At 46.9% G+C, this 22,643-nt stretch overlaps 1 protein-coding gene across 1 annotated transcript in view; it reads right to left on the bottom strand.

The window, feature by feature from the left end:
* The window catches only part of LOC144759422 (uncharacterized), a 64,074-nt gene extending 42,209 nt beyond the window's left edge, over positions 1–21,865 (bottom strand). Inside the window, exons 1-2 of the mRNA XM_078646484.1 lie at positions 21,744–21,865; positions 6,087–7,618 (exon numbers count right to left, since the gene is read on the bottom strand). Of these exons, the coding sequence (XP_078502610.1) occupies positions 6,087–7,587 (1,501 nt within the window). The 5' untranslated portion in view covers positions 7,588–7,618; positions 21,744–21,865. The remainder of the gene's footprint in view (positions 1–6,086; positions 7,619–21,743) is intronic.
* Between the last annotated feature and the right edge of the window lie 778 nt (positions 21,866–22,643).

Genomic DNA, 22,643 nt, shown 5'->3' with positions numbered 1-22,643 from the left:
AAAGACCTTCTCAACATCATCAAGCAACAAACCTCCTCTTTCCCTCAACACTCAATAAATTACTCTACCATGCGCTGCAAAGAGTTTGCAACATTCTTCTCCGGAAAAATATCTAACATTGAAATCTCTCTTGACCCACCCATCTCTCCGTCCTACACCAAAGATGTCCCCCCTAACAAAGAGGGTCTACCCAAGGCCCTACCTCCAACTAATGGTCGTCTCACCAAACTCACCCTATGCTAGCTGGACTGAATTAGACAATGTCCCTTAAGAAGAAGTGCTCCAATTACTCGCTTGCATGAAACCAACATCGCACATTTCTCGCCTGCATGGACCAAAATCATCAACTCCTCCTTTTCGAGAAGCTCCATGCCAACCTCCCTCGAACTCAGCCAAGTCACCCCCCTCATCAAACAACACAGATGCTGACTAGAACAACCTTAACAATTACAGACCTATATTTATTCTCATTTACCTTCAGAAGCATGTCTCATCAAAGCACAAGAGTGCCTGACGAACTTAGAAGTCCATACACTGGTACTTTTTCGACTGGATTATTGGACCTCTTTCCTGTCTGGTCTTCTCAGAGAAAATTAGCATCACTGACAGAAATGCTTCATACAGTTATCTACTTTGTGACATGTCACAAAGTTTTTAAATCACATTTCTTCTATACTTCGCATCCTACAATGGCTTCCAATTGAAGCAACAGGCCAATGTAACACTGAATGCATCACCCACAAAGCCCTCCACAACTCCACACCCTCCTACTTGGTAGAAAAACTCAAAGTCTCCTGATCTGAACATGGATCGCAAACCCGTAAAGTCCTCCTGCTGGAACAAGCGACATTCAGGCAAGAATGCTTTATAAAGCTCATCCTTCTCTGCCAGCGCTAAAAGGATCTGGAAATCCCTCCCACAACCACCTTGAACAACCACAAGTCTTGCCACAATTATAAACTCAAAATCCTCCTATTTGAGAGACGCTCTGAATAATAAATCTGTGGTCACTTTTCTGCATCCACTTTTCCATGGTATCCAGATATTAACTGTTTGAACTTTCTCCCCTGACGTGATCTGTGGGATTAGTCTATTGCTTATCTGTTATTTTATGGCACATCTAATGTGCATTTTGGTCTTTCTTCTTTAGAAAAGTGCTCCAATGCCCTTCAGCAAAGATTGTACTATATAAAACCACAAAAATAAACACATTTGGTATAATAAAGAGGCGGCAGAAAAAAACTCTTTTTGAAAAGTATGTGCAAATTTGTCAAAAGATTCCAAAATTATTAGCAAATAAATAATTGCTTTTCAAAAGAAACTCTTATAACCACAAACTACGTGGGAGGGAAAGAAAGAAGAGAGAGAGAGAGTGAGAGAGAAAGAGAAATAGAAAGGAAGAAAGATAGACAGAAAGAGAAACAGAAACAGAGACACAGAGAAACAGAGAAAGAGTGAGAGAGAGAGAAGGAGAGAGACAAAGATAGAGAGAAAGAGAGAAGGATAGAAAGAAAGAGAAAGAGAGGGAGAGAGAGAGAGAGAGAGACACCATGGTTTAAGTGAGTTGCAAATCATTTTTAAAAATAAATTAAGATGTTAAAAGCAATCCCAATAATAACTTCAACGTGACCTTTGTGCTTTTGATCCAAGACTACCAGACATAGCTAAAGACATCTTGGGGATATTCAGAAAGCATCAGTGGGAATACATTCCACAGATTCCTTACAATTGGATTTGTGGTTTGTAATTCACATCCGTCCCTCCTGCTGCCCAAACCTTGTTTACTGTATTCTTCCACAAACAAGCTTTCTGTAAAAAGGCCTTTAAATCTTGTTTTTATCTTGTCACATATGCAGCGCATTCAAAGACAGAGGTCAAATGTCAATCTCTCTCTTTGAGAAAGCTTGATGTTTACTTTTCTTCCTATGACTTCAAAATGAGAGAATGTATGTGACAATTCTGCTGAGTATCCATACAAGAGGAGAAGGTGTAAGATTTTTTTCCTAGCACACAACAAAAAACAAGCACTGGCAAAGCCAATTGGCCTTGCCTTGTGAACCTACTGACTTTGCAAAAAACTTTTAGCAGTGCCCCACATCATCAGTCGAAAAAGAAATATCCTACTGCATTTTGCCGGGTTACAAAGATTGACACGTAATTACTGAGGCCTACCCTTTGAATTTCAATCAAATGTGGTGGATATGATTAATGAAAATAGAATGCCGGGTACGGAGAGTTATTACTGTGCCATCAATAAGCTCCTTAGGTGCTGCACCTAAAAATGCTGATATTACATTTTTTTTGAACGCCGGGAAAGGGGACTATTAGTCTGATAAGAAGCTACAAATGGTTGCTCTCTGTTGCAGGCAATCCCAGCCCACAATCAGAGCCTGAGAAGTCTCTCCCCAGTGTGAATGTTATTTTTGAAACGTAGTTTGGCCTCGCCGCCGGTATTTGATTATTTTCCTCAAGATACCACTAGCAAAGTGCCCAATAATTTCCAAATCAGCCTACGGGCCTGCCGTCTTTATATATATTCAATTTTAAGTGGAAAGTATTTCTACTTTACAAATAATACATGTCCTAAACATTACTAGAGATCAACTTGCATTACAATAGTATGTGTCCTAAATATTACAACAATTGACATTTTAGAAATACATGTACTAAGAATACCTCATATCATTTAGTACAGTGGATTGTACGTAGCAAACAGACTGGTTACAGAATTTATAGCTATTATCCTATACTGCTTTCAGCCCAGAAACGTCGTACAGATGTGGCAGGGTCGTGTCATGATGCTGCTGGGGAGAGCTGCCAGAAGATGCTTCAATGGCACGGCCCTCTGTACATGCCAATGTCACCTCCACCCCAAGCCGTCCTTCCATTACCTTAGGTGCCAACTTTACAGTCGACAGTGAAGTTTCTGGTCGGCAGCAGTAGACATGAGCACTTTAGTTGAAACGGCTGCTCCCATTATGCGAAGGGGAGGTGGTGAAGGCAAGAAAATGAAGTAATTTGCTTTTATAAATAACAAGCAAGGAGAGGCAAGCAGCGATGAGCGAGACGGTGAGGAACTGGCTCTCTTACTTTGAAGTCAGAGGAAGAACAGGCTGTTTAGGGGAAACATCATCTGACATTTGATCTCGGTCTGTGAATGAACAGCAAATGTGACGAGATATGAACAAGAATTACAGCCATTTACAAAAAAGCTTGGAGTGAGTGAAAAAAGTGCGCATATGAAGTGCTCTTACACAAAGAAAAAAGAAAAAGTGCCTAAAGCAGTTGATAATATGGGACCATTGCAAGGATACAAGTAACGGGACGGTGCTCCGTGGGAGGGAACAATCTACGAAAAGGAGGGACAAGTAGGAAAGATTAGCCATTTGGAAGCAAGGCTGTTTAAAGGAGATTCAAAGAAACAAAGAAAAAGCAATGGGTGGGCAGTAAGCCCACAAAGTTAAGCGCTGTTGCGGCAAGACCTAAAAAAAAAGAACTGTGCTGATGTTTCAGAATATATCAGAATTAGTACAAATGAAGCACATTTGTTTTGTATTACTGAAGTGTGGAGAAAAATATTTGAATAAGATTGAAACACATTAATACACTAGGGGATGACGTTTGCAAACATTATCATTTATGTGCAGTAAAACCATATTTCGGTGTAAATGTAATGATCATTTCAATTGAAAATGTGTTGTTTGTAATGGCAGTGCGCTACCACACCAAGTATACTCCGCACTACGTCACTCAACTCCACACCACTCCACTCCAATCTATGCCACTCCCCCCATGAAACAACACTCCACACCCCTCTACTCCACACCACTTACCCCACTCCAATCCACCCCATCCCACTCTAATCCACCCCACTCCACTCCAATCCACCCAACTCCACTCAAAAGTACCCCAATCCATCCCACTCCAATTCACCCCATTCCAATGTATCCATTCCCAATTTACCCACCGCAATCTACCCCACTCTAACTCATTCTACCCCATTCCACTCCAATCTACCCTAATACACTCAATCTAACCCAATCTACCCGACTCCACCCCAATCTACCGCACTCCACTCAGATATATTGTAGAGTTAGAAACCATGGCCCCTTTGGGCCTAAATTCTAGTGAAGAATTGTCTGTTCACCTACATGAGTGAATAAAGTTACAATTGATGAATTGACATATATGCAGGCTGAGTGAGTAAAGTTAAAATTGAAAGTTACTATTGATGAATTGATATATATGTAGGCTGTATAGGTTTTCCCTCATCTGTTTTTAATTGTATATTCTGTATTTCTTATAGGTAGGAGGTATCACTGTATCGGCTGACCATCATTGAGACTAAGGAAATTTAGTTTTTTTTTAATCATTGATTGAACTTATACGATGTCTTGGGACAATATTGATTATGAGATTTTCAACAAATTTGATAAGCCCACTTGGGCGGAACTGACCTGTGATATAGACATCGTTATTGACATTATTCTATTTGAAATTTCGATGTTTTACATTTTCATGAAAAACTTGTGGATATGTAATCAGTGACAATGTACATACTTTATTTTTGATTATATGAATATGTAATTATTGTGCATTGCCGCTAAAACCGAATAATCGTTCTTTAAATTCTATTCAATGATATTTGGAAACCGTGCAAAGATGGCGCCCATAGATTGAAGCACTAGGGTGATGTTAGTCCTCTTTCTATTTCACTGTATATATGCTGTATTGTGATATGACGTTTCTAGCGTGACCAAGGCAAGAAGCTGAAACGCGTTGTTTTGTGGCAGCATTAAACTGAAAAAATTCTTTTGCACTCTACCAAAGTGTCCGTTTCTCTGTCCTGAGATTGGAAAGAGGTACGTGTTGGAATATATATATACATATATATATTTACATTACATGGGATTCTGTAATCCCTGTATATATGGCAGTCTCTAATTTCTTTATAATCAGAAATTTGTGACACACCAAGTCAGTGATTATGAAGAAAAGACGTCAGAACTTGGCTTTTATAAGTTATTACAGTCGAGTCCTGAGGGCACAATGCCTGCTGCTAGCGCCAGCAGCTGATGTGAAAAGAAGGTCAAGTCACGAAGCATAATTGAAGTAGCTGTTTAAAGCAACAGACAGAACTTTGCTTTTATTACTTCTGCTGTGTGTTACTAGCTTACTGTGAGAAGCAGAGGGAATATGTTTATTAGTTTCCTTAGATAAAGGAAGGGTGGAATCTTTCTGCAGGTTTCTACACGTTCCGAGCTACTGCAGCTTTTTTTTTAAATGGACTTTTATTGAACTGTTTCTAGCATCTTTTTGCAACAAATATATAACAGTTTTTATTTTTACTTTTGCACAAGAGGGTGTAAGTTCATTTTTCATGCTGGCAAACATGTTAGCTGCTGCATATGTAGGAGCTATGCACAAATGGTTTGCGAGAAAGGTGATGGTGTGACCATGTATTATACAGGATAAAGTACCACCTGGTGCATATAATAAGATTATTGCAAGTCACTTCAGAGTTCCAAAACCTTTGTGTATCTGTCTATCATGAGGTGGTGTGCGCTCTTGGAGAACCCTGCAGTGACAACAACATCCCTGGTCAGCCCTGCTGTTGAGGCAAATACAGACTAGGATTTTTATATCAGGAACTAGAGATGACTGAGTCTTACCCAATGTAACTGTGCAACTAGAAACACAGTTCCCTCTCTAGACTGCGCATGTCTGCTATTCTCAATGAACACCACATCACTTGCATCCGACTATTACGTGTGGTTCTGCCCAGTAATTCCTCTCATGAATAGCGCTATTTCCAGTTCCTCAGCCTGGAATGGGGACGAACAAGGAACGACAAGAGCTCCTGGCCTATTTGTCTCATGCAGTCCTGTGTGGAACCAGAGGAGGGGAATGCAGGAAAACATCTCCACCCTGTGTACTCTTACTCTGGGGGTCAGTATTGCTCAGTGGGTTCCATACAAACCATGATCCTCCCCTCAGAAATTTTCTAAAATCTACCCATACGCATTTTGAAGAGGTAACATGTGTTAGTATGCACTCCGAGAGCCCATTTATAGTGAAACACATACCTGGGGTAGCTTCGAACAGCAATAAATGTGATTTTGTATTTCCTCTCCCCATTGAGTCTTTATCTGCAGTATTTGTATCCAGTCCTAGGAATGATGGAGGCACACACTGACCCCGCTCATCAGGACAGAGCAGTTCTGCCTTGCAGTTCTGATGTTGATGCTGTGAATCAGGGTGCAGTGGTTCGAGTATGCTGTTCTGATCTGAACCCTCTGTATCAGTACAGGGAGGTTCTAGCTTGTACTTTTGATCTGAACCATGTGCATCTGCACAGGTCTGTTCTAGCTTGTCGTTCTGATCTGGTTTCTGTGCTTCAGGGCGCATGGATTCCAGCTCGTAGTTCACGTTTGGATTCGGTGCATAAGGAAGTTCCTGCTTCAAGCATAGTTGTTGCTGTAGGCACTGGGTTTGTTGTGACCCCAACTCATCAAAGGACAACAGCCCAGACTCTAAGTTTTCATCTGGTGCCTTCCCATCAGGTGACACGGGTTGTAGTCTGCGGTTCTCCTGGGGATCTTGGAAATCAAAACACATCAATTCTTCCTCCAAAGGATCACCAGCTTCCTTCCCATCTGGTAGAGAGGGTTGTATACGGTGGTTTTGCTGTGGTTCGTGTCCTTCAGGAAATAGTGGGTGTGGGCAGAGTTTCTGCTGCTGGTCCCAGCTATTAGCAGACAATGGGGATGGTTCTTGCTTCAGGGGCTCATCTGGCTCCCACTCTTCTGGGAAGGCTGACTGTACGCCCTGGTCTTGCTGTGGTGTCTGGCCATCAACAAATTCTGAGAGAAGACACAGCTTTGCCTCCAGTGATCTGCCTGGAGGATCTGTCTGAGGGCACCCGGATAGAGGACAATCCTGCTGTACTACATTTCCATCTGGAAACACAGGATGCATGCACTCATCCTGCTGCGACTCATTTACATCTGGAAAACCAGGTTGCATGCACTGGTCCTGCTGTGGGTCACATTGATGTAGAAACATTGGCTGTAGACAAAGGTTTGGCTCCTCTGGACGCCCTTGAACATCGGTCGGAGAAGAGAGCGTACAGTCCTGCTTTGGTGCATGCCCATCAGAAAACACTGTCTGAAGACACAAGCTCGGTTCCACTGGCCTGTCCAGTTGAGGTGTCGCAGGAGACCGGTTAACAGCACAATCTCTAATGCTCGCTGGACAGACCACCTTCAACATCACTCCAGCATTATCTAGGGAACCTTGATCCTTTTCTATCCAGATTTTCTTAATCAGCCCAGCGACTCTAGAAGGTACGTCCTCCACAGTGTTCAGCAAGTTCTCCAGTTTGGCTTCCAACTCCTCCAGCATGGATAAAAGGATATTGTGCGGCAGGTTCTCTGAAAGCTGTTCCAGGTTCTGGTCCCTCTTAGCATCATTTTGCGATCCCGAAGCGGAAACGTTATGGAGAGGTAAAGATGGGGCTGTGGCTCTTACGGATTCACGTGAACACTGCGCTGTCAATTTCTTCCCTGGAGCCCGTCTTCTCCCCATTACGGTAAATTGATGTTCAAGCCTCAAGTGTCTGCAGAACAGAGGAAAAGAGAAAAGACACACGTTATCACAGGACAGTTAGGTCAAAATACTCATTCCTGTCTCACCAACCCCAGTGTGATCAGAGAACATCGCTCATTTCTAAAACCAGAAAAAAATTAATCATTAAAATGTCACAATACCCGCAACATAGTTCATATATTATGAAAGGCACAGATTTGAAATGTGTTTCCAACACTATGTCTGTTCCTTGGTCTGCTCAAATTGTACACTGTGCTACCACAAAAAGAGAATATTGTAACTGCCTAGCAGCAATTGAAGGATTATAAAACCCTGGCAGACAAGACTGCGCTATCATCCTCACTTGCACTGTACAGCTCTCTTTTGCAGTATTCAGTTCAGTGACTGAAGGACGCGCTAACATACCAAACCTCTACAGGATCTACAAAACGCTTGTTATGTCATTGCATATATAGAGAGCATGTTCAACCTGTGGTTTCTTGGAACTGAATCAGAAATACATAAAAGAGGAGATAACAAATCAGACCAGGAAGAATCTAGTCTGAATAGGCTTGTGGGTTGTCAGATTTCTGGATGAAAGGAGCTTGTACCAAAGCTGCGTCCACCTGATCCGATCTTCTATAATTTTGCAATAGCAAGTAGATTCAAGTGAGGAGCTCTCTGGTTTTGTATGGATGTATGCATTTCCACCTGGTTTGCAATGAAGTGAGGGGCTACACCTCACACCCCTTTAGTGCTGAGGCAGAGGGTTTTGGAGTGGATTTGTTATTTCAATATAGGTGTGGCGCGTGCCCACCTCTAAAGATGATGTAGCTGCGTCGCTGTGAATTACTTGTAGTCCATGAATGGTAATACTGGGATAGGACTGCGGCGACCACTATTGCTTTTCTGGTCTAAAGTGTGAGAAGTGGGGTTAGTTTCTGAAGCAGTTTCAGCACAAATCTGCATTTAGTTTAGTTTCAAATGTATTTTTATTGAATACGTCAACAAGCATATAATGAGACATCTCTATCATAGGTTCAGGCAAGTGGCATACATAGCGGGCGGGACAGACAAACATGTCTTCCCTATCATGAAGGAATAAGCAATATAAGTATGTCAGGAGAGCAATGTGACATCGTAAGTGCGGCAAAACTGTTAAGCAGTCAAATAACATGAAAAGAACGACAACAACCATAAACTCCCCGGCCCCTCCCCCAGACCCCCTCCCCCAGACCCCCTCCCCCCACCCCGAGCAGTGTGCCCTGAAATGTCAGTGGAATCATCAATGCGCCAGGGAAGATCAGTGTGGCCGTCCGGTGGTTCACCGAGAGTCGTCAGTGGTATTGGTGAGACGTAGGATTCGAAGATACTTAGGGCATGTAATTTCATTGAACTCTTTGGATAGGAGATTCAGTAAAGGAAGCCATGTCTTCCGAAAGGCTTCGGCAGAGTTAGTGAGTGTAGCATGGATGCGCTCCATCCCAAGAGTGAACCAAAGCTTATGCAGCCAACCTGTGTGCGTAGGTGTAGTTGTGGATCCCCACAGTGATAAAATGTGTTGCGTGGCCGCTGCATGGCGATGCCCATTTGCCGGCCTCGCAACGACCTTAATGGGAAAGTTAGTGCATTAGGTAGACCCAACAGAGCGTATGCAGGAAGTCTCGGGACTTCAGTCTCGAATGTAGAGTCAATATCATCCAAGACTACTTTCCAGAAGTCTCCAAGACCCGCGCATTCCCAAAGTATGTGGGTCAGAGTGCCCCTTTCCCCGCATCCCCTCCAGCAAAGCTCGCTACGCGCCGGGTTTCCCTTGTGCAACCGAACTGGGGTGAGGTGCCAGTACATAGCTAATTTCACTGCGGATTCCCTTGCTGTGGTCTTGCGAGTGGTGTGTGAGGCTCTGTGATAGATGTGTCCCCATTCCTTGGGTGTCAGGGCTCTACCCAATTCAGCCTCCCAACGCCTCTGGCTTGGAGTTTTGGCCGGGGTGTGCGGTGGTGTGAGCATTTGGTAGAGTTCAGAGATGAGGTGTTTATCCGTATCTTTAGTTAGCAGCCATTTTTCGAAAGTCGACATGGGGCGGCTCACCAGTGCAGCGATGTCGGGGTTAGTGAGCCAGTGACGAAGTTGGAGGTACTGGAAGAGATGAGGCTTCTTTATGTCATACCCATGTCTGATATCCGCGAAGGGAAGAAATCCCTGCAGGTCAAAGAGGTCACCTGCAGCCCGGCACGCCGTGCCACGCCACTGGGGGAACGTGCTCGCACCGACGCCCGGAGGGAAGTCGGGATTATCGAATATGGGAGTGAATGGGGAGGGAAAAGAGGTCAGCTCGTGTTTGCGCGCCACCATATCCCATACCCGCAGAGTCGTGCGCGTGATAGGTGACCGTAGCATGTATCTCGGTCTATGCTGTCTAGCGAGGAACGGAACCCTCCAGAGTGGCGTCCGTGCCATGGCCCTGTCTTGGAAGATAATGGTTGACGAAGTTAGGTATTGCACTCTAGTGTTCAACAAACTTTATTCGTGTGATCCTAAGTTCTATTATGGTCGTTGGTGCATAGGTCGGTGCCCTACTGAGCAGTTAGGGTATGTATACAAAGCTTGACATGAGTGTCCTGTAGCCACAGGACACACCCCTTCCTTGCACTCCTTTCACTTTTCATATAGATATACTCCAAACATGTAAATGAATTGTTCATAGAATTTATTCAAACATCATTTTGTAGCGAGTTTTCAATTCATCCGAATTATGTAGGAATCATAATTATTTGCATGATCATATCTCATCCCAATGCATTTCAAGCATAACGCTCTTCTTCAGGGGATATTGTTAGTCTGAAATCATAATACACAAAGTAAATGCTGGGGTCTATTCTTACCCAATCATTTTAAAACAACCTATTTATACATTTCACCGTAATTATGCAATATCTCATTCTGTGTGTTCTTAATAAATCATAACTTCGTGTGCTAATCTGCACCTTATAACCCAATGCCACCTAATTATTTATATCACCTCCGTTTTCAATATGTTGCTGCATGCTCGTGTCCTGCTACATATATAAACCCGCTGGTTGCAGTGATCGGAAAACATAAGTGCCCATATTACGCCTTAACTCATACTCGCGTTGTTTTTACTCACAAGCCTTCTTAGTTTCTCATTTCTATTCCCGCTCTGTAAACCAAAAGACGGCAAACCGTCAGTTTCTCCATGATCTCACAGGAAATGCATTACGCGTTAAAGCGTTTTATATTTTAAGGCTCTGCTCTTACCCGATGTATCTTCCTACTCCTCTCTCCTCGCTACTCTGGCGTGCGTCGCTCTAGCCTTCCCTCCCTGTGCGTCTCTATGTCCTAGTTCCGATCACGTGACTACGTCTGTTTTCGTTTAACAATAAAGTTAAAAAACCTCAACTTCGGGCTTCTTCTATCACTGTTCCTGAACATTATGTAGCCTATGTACAAATTATGAACGAATGCCTGTATTAATATTCATCATGGTGTTTTCAAAATTACGATGTGCACATAAATAACGTGACAGTCAGTATACGTCCATCATGAGTATATATGCATGGTAAAAATCAATACATATCAAACATTATCAGGATTGTAAAGTCCATTTATAAAAAACAATTAAGATCCATCCTTTCATTAAGACCTTTCGGCTGCGTGGTACACAGAAAATTAATCCAGAATGCTTCTCTCTTGAGTAACTGGTTGTTATTGTCTCTTCCCTGGATAATTTTCACTACCTCCAATATAAAGAATTTAAGTTGGCTCACGTTATGGTTCGCTTGGTTGAAGTGAGTGGCAACAGTAGATTTCAGGTTTTTCAACCGTATGTTACTTTTGTGCTCTATTACACGAGTTTTTATTCTCCTTTGTGTTTTTCCTACGTAGGATAAGCCACATGGGCACCGTAGTAAGTATATAACATTCTCTGTGTTACATGTTCCCGATACTTTCAAATGTATCGGAGTGCCTTTAGTAGGATGGTTAATGACGTTTCCTTTGATGATGGCTGAGCAGTTTCCACAGTTGTGACATGGTAGTGTTCCACTGTACTTCATAACTTCTTGCGTTTTTGGTTGGTTAAGTAATTCTTTGAGATTTTTGGTTCTCTCATAAGCGAAGATTGGAGGTTTTGAAAAAATTCCTTTGAAGTCTTCTTCTAATGCTAGTAACGGCCAATGATTCCGAATGATCTTTTTGATTTTTGGGCTCTTCGTGGAAAATTTTGATACAAATACACATCTTTTCTCATCAGGTTTGATTGCTGTTCTTAGTAAGTGTTGCCGTTGTAATTTGTCTGCTCTGCTGGCCGCGGATTCCAGAATGGGATCAGGATAACCCCTCTCTTTAAACTTTTTTAATGTCTCTTGTTTGTGTTGTTGGTATAGTTCGTTCGTAGACGCTATTCGTTTTATTCTTAGAATTTGTGAGAATGGCAGATGATGTTTTAGTGAAGGTTGGTGAAAGCTATTATAATGTAGCAAATTGTTTCTGTCTGTCTTTTTAGTGTATACACTCGTTTTAATTTCTCCATCTGTATTGGTCAATAGAACGTCCAAGAATGCCAATTCTTTATTGCTCATGATGCTTGTGAACTGTATTCTCGCTTCTATTGTGTTCAGTTTGTTTATTTCATCCTTCAGTGTGGTTTCGGTACCTTTCCAAAGAACGAAGATATCGTCGATGTATCTTTTGTATACAATTGTATTCTTCTTCCATATTTCATTCTTCAGTATATGTTGTTCCTCAAATTTGTGCATGAAAATATTCGCATACGTTGGTGCGGCACAATTGCCCATAGAGGTTCCAGAGGCTTGTATGTAAAATTTTTCTTCCCATTTGAAGTAGCTGTGAAACAGCGTGAAGTGTAACAACTCCATTATGAATATTTTGAGATCTTCTGTTTTATCTTCCTGTACTAGCAAACTTTCCACTGCTGCTATACCTTGGTCGTGAGGGATTGAAGTATATAAAGACTTCACGTCTATACTTGCCATAATCATTTCTTTGGTGAAACTAGCTTTGTGTTCTTCCAAAATATTCAAAAAATGTGTGGTATCCTTCAAGTAGGTACTGGTGTTTTGAACAATATTCTGTAAGTGTTTATCGATGTACTTTCCGATAGGTTCATGAATTGATCCGATGGTAGATACTATGGGTCTCAAAGGAGGGTGATGCAAATCTTTGTGCACTTTCGGGGTCATATATATGTAAGGAATCGTTGGGTTGTCTTTAATGAGATATTCTTTTTCTTTCTGACCAATGGTTCCAATACTGAATGCGTTCTCAATTATGTTCTTCAATATCTTCATGAATTCTTTCGTTGGGTCCATGGTCATGATGGTGTACGTGTTTGAATCTTGGACGTGCTCTTCAACTTTAGACATGTAATAGCTGGTGTCCATGATAACAAGTGCTCCGCCCTTATCTGCTTGTCTGATGGTAATTTGCGAATTGTTCGCTAATTTTTGTAATGTGTTTTTTTCTAAGGTAGTCATATTGGACTGTTTGGTCTTAGGTTGTTTGAATGTTTCTTCAATTTCTGTGACTACTACTTTTTCGAATGCGTCTAATACTTTATGGCTTACTGGAGCCATATATTTGCTTTTGCTTCTTAAACCTAAAAGCGTATTCTCTTTGATTGGATTCGTAGTAGGTTCAATGACGTTGTCAAAAAAATGCCTCAGTCTCAAGGATCTAAGGAACTTGTATAAGCTCACTTTGGTTTCCAAAAAGTTTGAATGATACGTGGGGACGTAAGATGATCCTTTTTGTAATATTGTGATTTCTTGTTTTGTTAAGGGTTGACTAGATATGTTTATGACTAAATTTTCAGAACTTGACTCCTGGTGTTTTGAGCTACCGTTTTTCGTTCTGTTTGTTTTTTTGCTCCTCCTGGTTCTGTTAGTGGTTCTTGGCCCACCTCTAAAAAATCTTTTCGTTGGGCTTGACCTGATGTACTTGCGCTTGATTGAGTTTCTACATTTTGATTAGTTGGTTCCATTGATGGGCCTGGTCTAGGTCTTCTTTCATATGTAAATCGTTTATGTTGGGACTCATCAGATGATGTATCGTCAGTTGACAAGTTTGGTTTTTGTTGTCGCCTTTTTGCATATATTTCCGCCCAAGAATAGACTTCTCCTAACCGGTAATCTGTAGTGTCTCTCTTGAATTTCCTTAATTTTCTATCATTGATTTCTTTTGTATACTCATCCAATTTTTTGTTAGTTTCATCTAGGATTTTATCCCATTCCTCTTTGGTTGTCATTTTGATTAATTCATCCTTAACTTGATTAACTTCCTTGGTTAGATCTTCTATTAGTTTAGCCAATTCTTCAACAATAAGTAGTATTAAGTCCAATGAGCATTTGTTGAGAATTGCTTGCCAACGTTCAGTGAATCTTGCATTGTTTTTACATAGCGTGGATTTGAGGGCTATCCTTAAGCCACGTGGAATGCGTAGCGCTTTGTGATATTTGATGAGGGTACTTGCGTGCAATTTTTGGTTTACAATCCGTGGCTACAGGACACTCATGTCAAGCCCTGTCTTGGAAGAGCCATCCCTTCTCTGATTCAGGTCTGTACCATTCTACCAGGTATCGAAGTTGAGATGCATAGAAGTACCTTATGAGGTTTGGGACACCGAGACCGCCTTCGTCCATGCTCCTATACGCCAGTAACTTGTGGATTCGTGCACGCTTCCCCTCCCAGACAAAGGAAAGCAGGGCGTCCTGTAGGGTCGCCAGGATGCCCGCCGGGGGCATTACTGGAATTGTTTGGAACAAGTATAGGATCCGCGGCAGGACCGACATCTTCACTGCCGCCACCCTCCCGAGCAGGGAGAGAGGCTGCTTGGACCATCTCGCCAAGTCTGCCCGTATCCGGGCGACGAGGGTGTTATAATTAGTGGAGACCGTGAGGTCTGTTGAGTGAGTAAGAGTAATCCCCAAGTACGGCACTTGAGTGGCTAGCTGTAGACCAGTCCCCAGGCCCATGGTGGGGGTCTGCAAGCCCACATTTCTGCCTAAGGGCAAAATTAAGGATTTATCAATGTTAATACGGAATCCTGAAACAGTTCCGAAGGAGGCAATTTCCTCCATAAAGGCGGGTATAGAGGAGTTGGGCTGATCTAGCGCAGCAATTACGTCGTCTGCATAGAGACTAATAGTATGGGGCTCGCGTCCGAACTCAATGCCTTTAATCCGAGGATTATCCCGGACTTTCTGTGCTAACGGCTCTATATACATAGCAAAAAGGAGGGGGGAGAGAGAGGACACCCCTGTCGGGTACCTCGCTGGATTTCAAATGGTTGTGAGTGCAAACCTCCCAGGCCGATCTTGGCCTGTGGGTGATGGTAACAGCCCGCTATGTGGGAGCAGAAGCGGTCGCCGAGGCCGAAGCGACGGAGGACGTGCTGTAGGAAAGTCCAATTAACACGATCAAACGCTTTTTCAGCGTCAATAGCGAGCAGCGCCGAGTCTGAGGCCTGAAAATGCGATTTATCAATGAGGTGCAGCACCCGTTTGGTATTATCCCCACATTGTCTGGTGGGGACAAAGCCTGACTGATCTGGTTCCAAAAGTCCAGGCACGGGCCAAGACGCGCAGCAAGAATGCCCGTAAAAAGTTTTAGGTCAAGGTTTAATAGTGAGATAGGACGAAATGCAGAACAATGTGTGGGTTTCTTGCCGGGTTTTGGTAGTACCACCACCTCCGCGGCCAACATGTCCGGAGGTATGGCGCCCACTCCCTCAAAATAATTAAACAGGCGTGTGAGCACTGGGGCCAGCTGTAGGCTAAAGAGTCTGTAAAAGCCTGCCGAGAATCCATCTGGTCCCGGGGATTTGAGCGGGCGCAGTCGGGATATGGCCGCTAGAACCTCATCTTGGCGAATAGGGGCGTCTAGAGCCTCCGCATCGGCCTCCGAGATCTTGGTTAGAGTCGTCGTGGCCAAATAGGCCTCGATATCCTCGGAGGAGGCCGCTTCTTCCCCATACAGTGAGGCATAATAGGAGCGAAATGCCTCGGCTACTTGGGTATCAGTGGTTAGCACCGCACCGTCGTCACCCATGAGGGTATTGATCTTAGCTCGCTGGGTTTTAGCCTTTAGAGCGCTGGCCAGTAATCGGCCCGTCTTAGTGCCCCCGACATAGTACGTGTGCCGAAGACGAAGAGCCGCAAATTCCGCCCTATCCGTGTCCAGGCTGGCCAATTGGGCCCGGGCCGCTTTCAACTGTTTCCAGACGCGTGGGGCGCAGGTGCGGCTGTGAACCCACTCCAGTTCCGCGACTTTCGCCGTGAGGTCATCTCGCTTGCTTTTGCGGTCTTTGGCCTCTGCCGCCGCAATGGCTATGAGCTCCCCACGGACGACCGATTTCAGGGCCCCCCAAAGGGCCGTAACGGAGATTCCAGGCGTGTCATTGATGGACAGGTAGTCAGTGATGCACTCACTGATCCTTTTAGTGACAGCAGGTCTCTGCAACAAGGTTTCGCGGAGGCGCCACGGGCCCCGGGGACGGCGGTCTGCACGGAGCGTGAGGGAGATTTCTACTGCGTCATGGTCTGAGATGGCTGTCGGTACTATATCGACCTCCTTTAGGGTATCGAGAAAACCCGAGGAGCCTATGAAGTGGTCGAGTCGGGCATAGGTGTGGTGCACATGTGAATAAAATGTAAATTGCGAGTCGTTCGGATGGTGGGCCTTCCAGAGGTCTATTAAGTCCCTATCTTTAAGCCATTCTTGGCCATCGGCTGAAAGGGCACCAGTCTCCCCATAGCGGTGTCCCGATCGGTCCGCGTTCGTGTCCATAACAATGTTGAAGTCCCCGCCTATGAGTAGGGGCGTCTGCGGGGTTTGAAGTGCTTCCGAAATAGCACCCTTCAGGAAGGTCTCCTGTCCTGTGTTCGGTGCATAGAGGGAGCCGATTGTGAGGGTTGTGTTGCCCAATTGGAATGTATGTGCCAAGAGTCGGCCCTTGATCTCCCCTACCTTGGTCCCCACAGTCCCCCGGAAGCTCCTAGACACTAAAATGGCAACCCCAGCCGTCTTCGTTGGGAGGGAGGAGAAGAATTGTTGTGGAAAGACTCGGGAGCGCATCCTATGCCAGTCTTTCTGCAGGAGGTGAGTTTCCTGTATTAGGCAGACATCCGCCCCATAGTTTTCAAGGTAGGAGATAACAGCCCTCCTTTTGATCGGGTTGTTCAGCCCTTTCACGTTAAGCGTCACTATTTTAAGAGTTGTGTCTGTCATGGTGCAGTGGGTATGTGGCGCAGCGCAAAATGAGTGCATGCCGTAGTGCAGGGTCGTGGTGCAAGTCCCCGCCCAATGGAGATTCTAAGTAGGTGTGCCTCCCGCGGTAGGGAATCATCCGCCCCTAAATGTTCTAAGCAGGAAAGAGTGGGTCGCCGCTGAAGGGGAGCAATCAGCCCTAACACGGTGAGGGTCAGCATCCAGGGGCAACATCAGGCATGATGCATCTGTATACAGTATCACTCTGGGTGGGGGAACAGCAAGACATTGCGCAAACGAGCAGTGAAAACAATGTTGGGCCTTCTCGGCAAACACAGTGACCCACCATCAGACTCGCCAACCAAACAGGTGAGAGACCACCAAGTCGGCGCTGCGTAGACATGACCTTTGAAGCAACAACAGAATCGGATCGACACACTGGTCCCCACCCCGAAGCCCCCCTAGCCCAACAAACCCCCCCAAAACAACCCAAAACCCCCGGTGGCCACAACTCTGTTTGTGGAAGCTAAGATCAAGGCAATCAAAAGCCCTACCCCCCCCCTCCACACCCCCAACTCCCCCCACCCCTCCCAACATCCCTCGAAACACATAGTCCCAGTCCTGTTTGTCCACACAGGGCCGTGGCAAGAAATAATGAAGGGGACATCTCCGACGGCGGCTCCCCCGGTCCCACCGCCCGACCCACCCATCGCCCGGGCAGAGTAAGTGCAATAAGGAATCTCTCTCGCTATAGTGGTTATCATTCTGGGGAAGAAGTCTCCTTGGCTACCTCCGCTAGTGCAGTTTCTCTTTCTCGGGAGATGGCCGAGGCATCCGGTTTAAGGCGGTGCGCTGGTGAACGTTTGCGATGCACAGTTTGCCAGCCCCCCCCGGGTGTCCTATGAGAGCTGCTGAACACCGGTTCAGTGTCAATCAGGTCGAGGCCCAAAAGCGCACATGTGTCCTTGAGAGAGCGCAATTGATGCAGCCGGCCCTCCCATTTGAATATGATCCGAAAGGGGTGACCCCAGGAATAAGGGATCTCCTTCTGCCTTAGGAAGTCCGTCACCTGTTTGAATTCCTTCCTCTTTTGGAGAGTGGTAGCAGCAAGATCCTGGTACAGGGCGATGGGGTGATCTCGATATCGAAGGGGCTGGGATCTCCGGGCCTCTCGGAGGATCCTCTCTTTAAGGGGGAAATCCGGGAGATACGCTAAAATGTCCGGCGGCGGGGCCTGGGCTCTCCGTGGCGGTCCAACTCTATGGGCCCTGTCGATTCGAATGGCAAAGTCGTCTGATTCCCTCAATATGCTCCTGAAGAGGGACTGTAGGTAGCCCACGACGTCAGTCCCCTCATCCTTTGGAGGGACCCCCCGGACCCGTATGTTATTTCGGCGGGAACGGTTTTCAAGGTCCTCTGTGTGGGCCTGTAGGTCCATCTGCTGGTCAGTGAGGCGCAGGATCTCCTGTTGAAGCTGCTTGATTTCCCCGCTTCTAGCCTGATCAGCCTCCTCGATGGAGACCACCCTCTCCCCAAGGCCCTCCACATCACGGCGAAGCTCCCGGACCTCTCCGGCCACCTCCTGCTTCAGGGACCGGAAGTCGTCCCTAAGTGAGTTAAAGAGACCCTCCAGAAAGGACCTGGTGATGGGCACTTGTTCATCAGCGGAGGTCGGTGACTGTTTAGCTGGTATCGGGGAGGGGGGATCCCTGCTCCCCTTGGGCTGCGATTTGGCCAGCAGTTCCGGCAGTGTTTGGGATCCTTTCTTCCCTCTTTGCGCCATCTCGTGGGCTGCCCCCACAGGGTCGCGCTGCAGGTGGCCAGGCAGCTCGGGGCGCCCCCAGCAGCACGGGTCGATGCAAGCGTTGCGGCGAGGTCCCAGTGCAGATCACCTCGCCCCCTTCTGCACTGCCGACCGTTATAAGTCCCCACCACGTTTCACCGCGTTTAACAAGTCTACAGTGGGTGCGGCCCGACCAGCGCCTCTGCGGGTGATCCCCGGGCCTGACCAGGCGAGGTGTAGGCCTCAGTCTGCAGCACCCCACTCAGTGTACCAGTGCCACACACATGTGAGTCTCCAGGCCCAAAGCGCGGCCCCCCGTGGCCCTTCGCAGCTTCCCCCACCGGGGGCTCGATTATGCCCCCCGAGCCTATCAGAGCTTCCACCTCCGCCCAGGTCCCTCTCACCTCTGTCTGGTTGCTGGTAGTTCGGGGCAGCCCCTCGAAGTAGGCCCGAGCAGGCCCGTGCCGTCAACGCCACAGAGTCCGCCGCGCCAGATGGGATTCGGCGGGATCCGGCCGCAGGGCCGCGTCCGGTCTCGGCAGCCCCGGCTGTGCCTCTCCAAGTGCTCCTCAGCTGCGGCAAGGCTCCGCCGTCCTCCGGGCACACCCAGAACCCCCAGCGCTTCACTGTGTGCTCCTCAGCTGCGGCGGTGCTGCGCTGTCCTCCGGGCACACCCAGACCCCTCTGTGCTTTGCTAGCGGCCTGCTCTTCGGTCGCGTGGAACCGGGCTCCAGGCCCCAAGCCGGGGGCTCGATTTTGGATGCCCCGGCCGGGCTCTGTAATTCCCGGCTGAAGCGTCTACGCGGCGCGGCGTCGGCGCAGCGTCGCCGCGGGTCGCCGGCCACAGGGTCACCGCCCGGGACGCTTCTTCACTCCTCGATTCCGAGGCAGATGTCAGCCGGGCGATCGCCGCTCCGTCTCTAGGCGGGCTCTAGTGCGGCAGCTCGGGCGCCATTACCGGCAGCGGCGCATCAGGTTGCAGCAGCTCCCGCCGTACCAGCCGAGCGGGCTGTCGGCGGTGTCCTCTGCCCCCTGGTAGCGCTGGGCACTCCCCTCGATTTTGGGCTCACTGGGGAGAGATATGGGCTGTGGATTCGGCAAAACGGCGAGATCGGGCAGGGAGACTCGGAACCTGCGTCCGATCACGCCGCCATCTTGGACACGCCCCACAAATCTGCATTTAGATCCTACTGCTCCAGCCTGCTGGTTCTTGCTAAGATTGCTATTGATTATCACTCAGAGGCTTTTAGCTGTGGGTTTAGGCTCCGGTAACAATCTTATTTTTGTTGGAGAGTAAAGTTGGTTCCAAAGATTGGTCTTATTCTTTCAAATTACAATCACAGTTTGGTCAATATTCAGTTTTAGCTGATTCAACCTCATCAAGTAATCATCAAATTGCATCATATTCTGAACCTGGAGTGGTGAAGCTGACATTCCATTGATAAGAATTATCTGAGAGCTGGAGTATTTATAAAGCCTGGAACCTCTTGAAGACAGTTCTCTGACCAATAGTTTTTGCAGTTTAAGGAAGCAGAGGTAATGGTCTATAATTCTTAGTTATATCTTGCAGGAGATTGCTCAAGACCTGGTTTTTCGACAGAGACGCAGCACCCTCAGCGCCCAGATATCGTTGGGGTGCACCTTATAAATGCTGATTGATTGATTGATGAGGTCAGAGATTCCATGACTGCTGGAGGGCAAGGGTCAGTTAGTGACCCAGATTTGACCTTGATCATAAATTCATGAAGCCTGTTTATTTCTTCAAACAAGGATAAGGTGGTTGAGTTTTTTCAGACTCAACTTCAGAATTACTGCTGCTGTATTTGTTTACCTATTAAGAGGACTTTGCAAGGAACGGGGTTTGCCTTTATATTCCTCAAGCTCAATTTAAAATGTGATTTTGCTCTCTTCAGCATCACTTTCCTGCCAGTGTCGACGCAATGCAGGTTTCGCCTCCTTTAACTCTGGCTTACACCAGGGCACTGGTCTGGTGCGGTTTATAACACGTTGTTGGATTCTGTTTTCCCAGCTCCGAGGACGTTCAAACACCTTGAATCTGTTGTCACTGTCTATTACGTAGAGGTGTGTTACATGATATTGTATAAACACTGTGATTTGCACTCGTACTCATGAACAAGGAGGTTGGCTTCGAAACACGCCGAGTGACTTGGCTTCAAATAAAAACACGCTGAAAAGGAATACTTGTGGCCCTGGCATCGTTTGTGGGAAACCGATTGTTGTTGAGATTTGGAGTTCGCTACCCCGCCAAGGCCCGCCACTGAAAGCAGGTGGGGGTTTCTGCGCAAATATTTAGCTGTAGGTTTACACATATATAGAAGTTGAGATGGACAAGGCAGGGGAAGAGAAATAAAGAGAAAGTTATTCGATTTTCACAAATGCGATGGCGAAAATCCTCAGAGCAGTGCTTTGATTTTTCGTTGCTGCAGCAGGAATGCCAATGGTGAAAGGGGATTTATTTGTAATTACAAATATTCAGCAACTAAAAGCTACACTTTCAAGTGTTATATGTATGTCTTTTTATTGTAATTGTATGCACTAGTCCACTAAACTTAGAACACATAACCCATAAGGTATTTGTGAAAATGAGTAACAACTCCAAACGGACCCATTCTGGACGAATAAATGATGTTACAACGCATATATTTACAACGCATGCACTTACAACGCAGTTTTTGCACTTACAACGCAGTTTTTACATCACAATTGATGGTGGTGTGAGGTCAGTACACCTGCCCCCCCGATGATGGTGTGAGGTCAGTACACCTGCCCCCTGTACTCCCTGATGATGGTGTGAGGTCAGTACACCTGCCCCCTGTACTCCCTGATGATGGTGTGAGGTCAGTACACCTGCCCCCTGTACTCCCTGATGATGGTGTGAGGCCAGTACACCTGTCCCCTGCACACCTGCCCCTGCACCTCCGGATGATGGTGTGGGGTCAGTACACCTGCTGGCTGCGCCCCCTGATGATGTTGTGAGGTCAGTACACCTGCCCAAACCTCCCCCCCCCACACCGCTCCCCCCCCCACCGCCCCCCCATATGATGGTGTGAGGCCAGTGCACCGCAGGCTGTATTCACACCTCTTGGTTGTGAGAGGTCTCACTTACCCCTGATGAAACTGAAGGTAACTGCAGCCAGGATGGACAGAAATACCCTCAGGGCTCCTCCTTCCACAGGACAGACAGACAGACCCTCAGGGATCCTCTCCTCTGCAGGAAGCTTGGGCTCACTGCTGCTGCTGACTCTGCTCCCGCTGACCCGGATACTATCACACTCACAAGCCTGAGGAGAGCTCAGCCGCATCCGGTACCGACGCTGACTCTACCACAGCTGACCCGAAAGTAGACTTTACTTAGAGGGCGGGGACGGGGTAAAGTTATCCTGAGAGGAGGCTTCATTCCGCCTCCGCTGCTGGTGCTGACGCTGCCCCCGGTGACCAGGATGCTGTTCACCTCACAGGCCTGAGGAGAGTTTCATCGGCTCCGTTGCTTCTGCCGACTCTACCCCCGCTGGCCCGGAAATGAAACTGTTCATTAGTTTCCACAGTGGAAGAGAAGGGAAGAGAAGAGACACTGAGAGAGGAGAGAGGGTGAGATTGAGAAGGAGAGGGAGAGGAGGAGGAGGAGACTGAGGGGGGAGAGAAGGGGGGCGGGAGAGCAGCAGAGGAGGTGGAGGGGGGACCCTTGAAAGAGGAGAGAGGGTGAGACTGAGAGGGGAGGCGAGGGGCAGAAGAGGGGGGAGAGGGAGTGGGCAGAGGAGGAGGGAGAGAGGAGGGGGGAGACTGAGAGGGGGCAGAGGAGAGAGGGTGAGTCTGAGGGGGGGAGAGGGGAGTTCAGTCCAGGGGTGTAGAAGGGAGGCGAGTCCAGGGGTGTAGAGAGGAGGTGAGTCCAGGGGTGTAGAGGGGAGGTGAGTCCAGGGGTGTGGAGGGGAGGTGAGTCCAGGGGTGTAGAGGGGAGGTGAGTCCAGTGGTGTAGAGAGGAGGTGAGTCCAGGGGTGTGGAGGGGAGG

This window comes from Lissotriton helveticus, chromosome 1_1 (assembly GCF_964261635.1).
Source record: "Lissotriton helveticus chromosome 1_1, aLisHel1.1, whole genome shotgun sequence".
Lineage (NCBI taxonomy): Eukaryota > Metazoa > Chordata > Amphibia > Caudata > Salamandridae > Lissotriton > Lissotriton helveticus.
The sequence above is the reverse complement of the archived record's forward strand: the minus strand, read 5'-3'. Positions and strand labels throughout refer to the sequence as shown.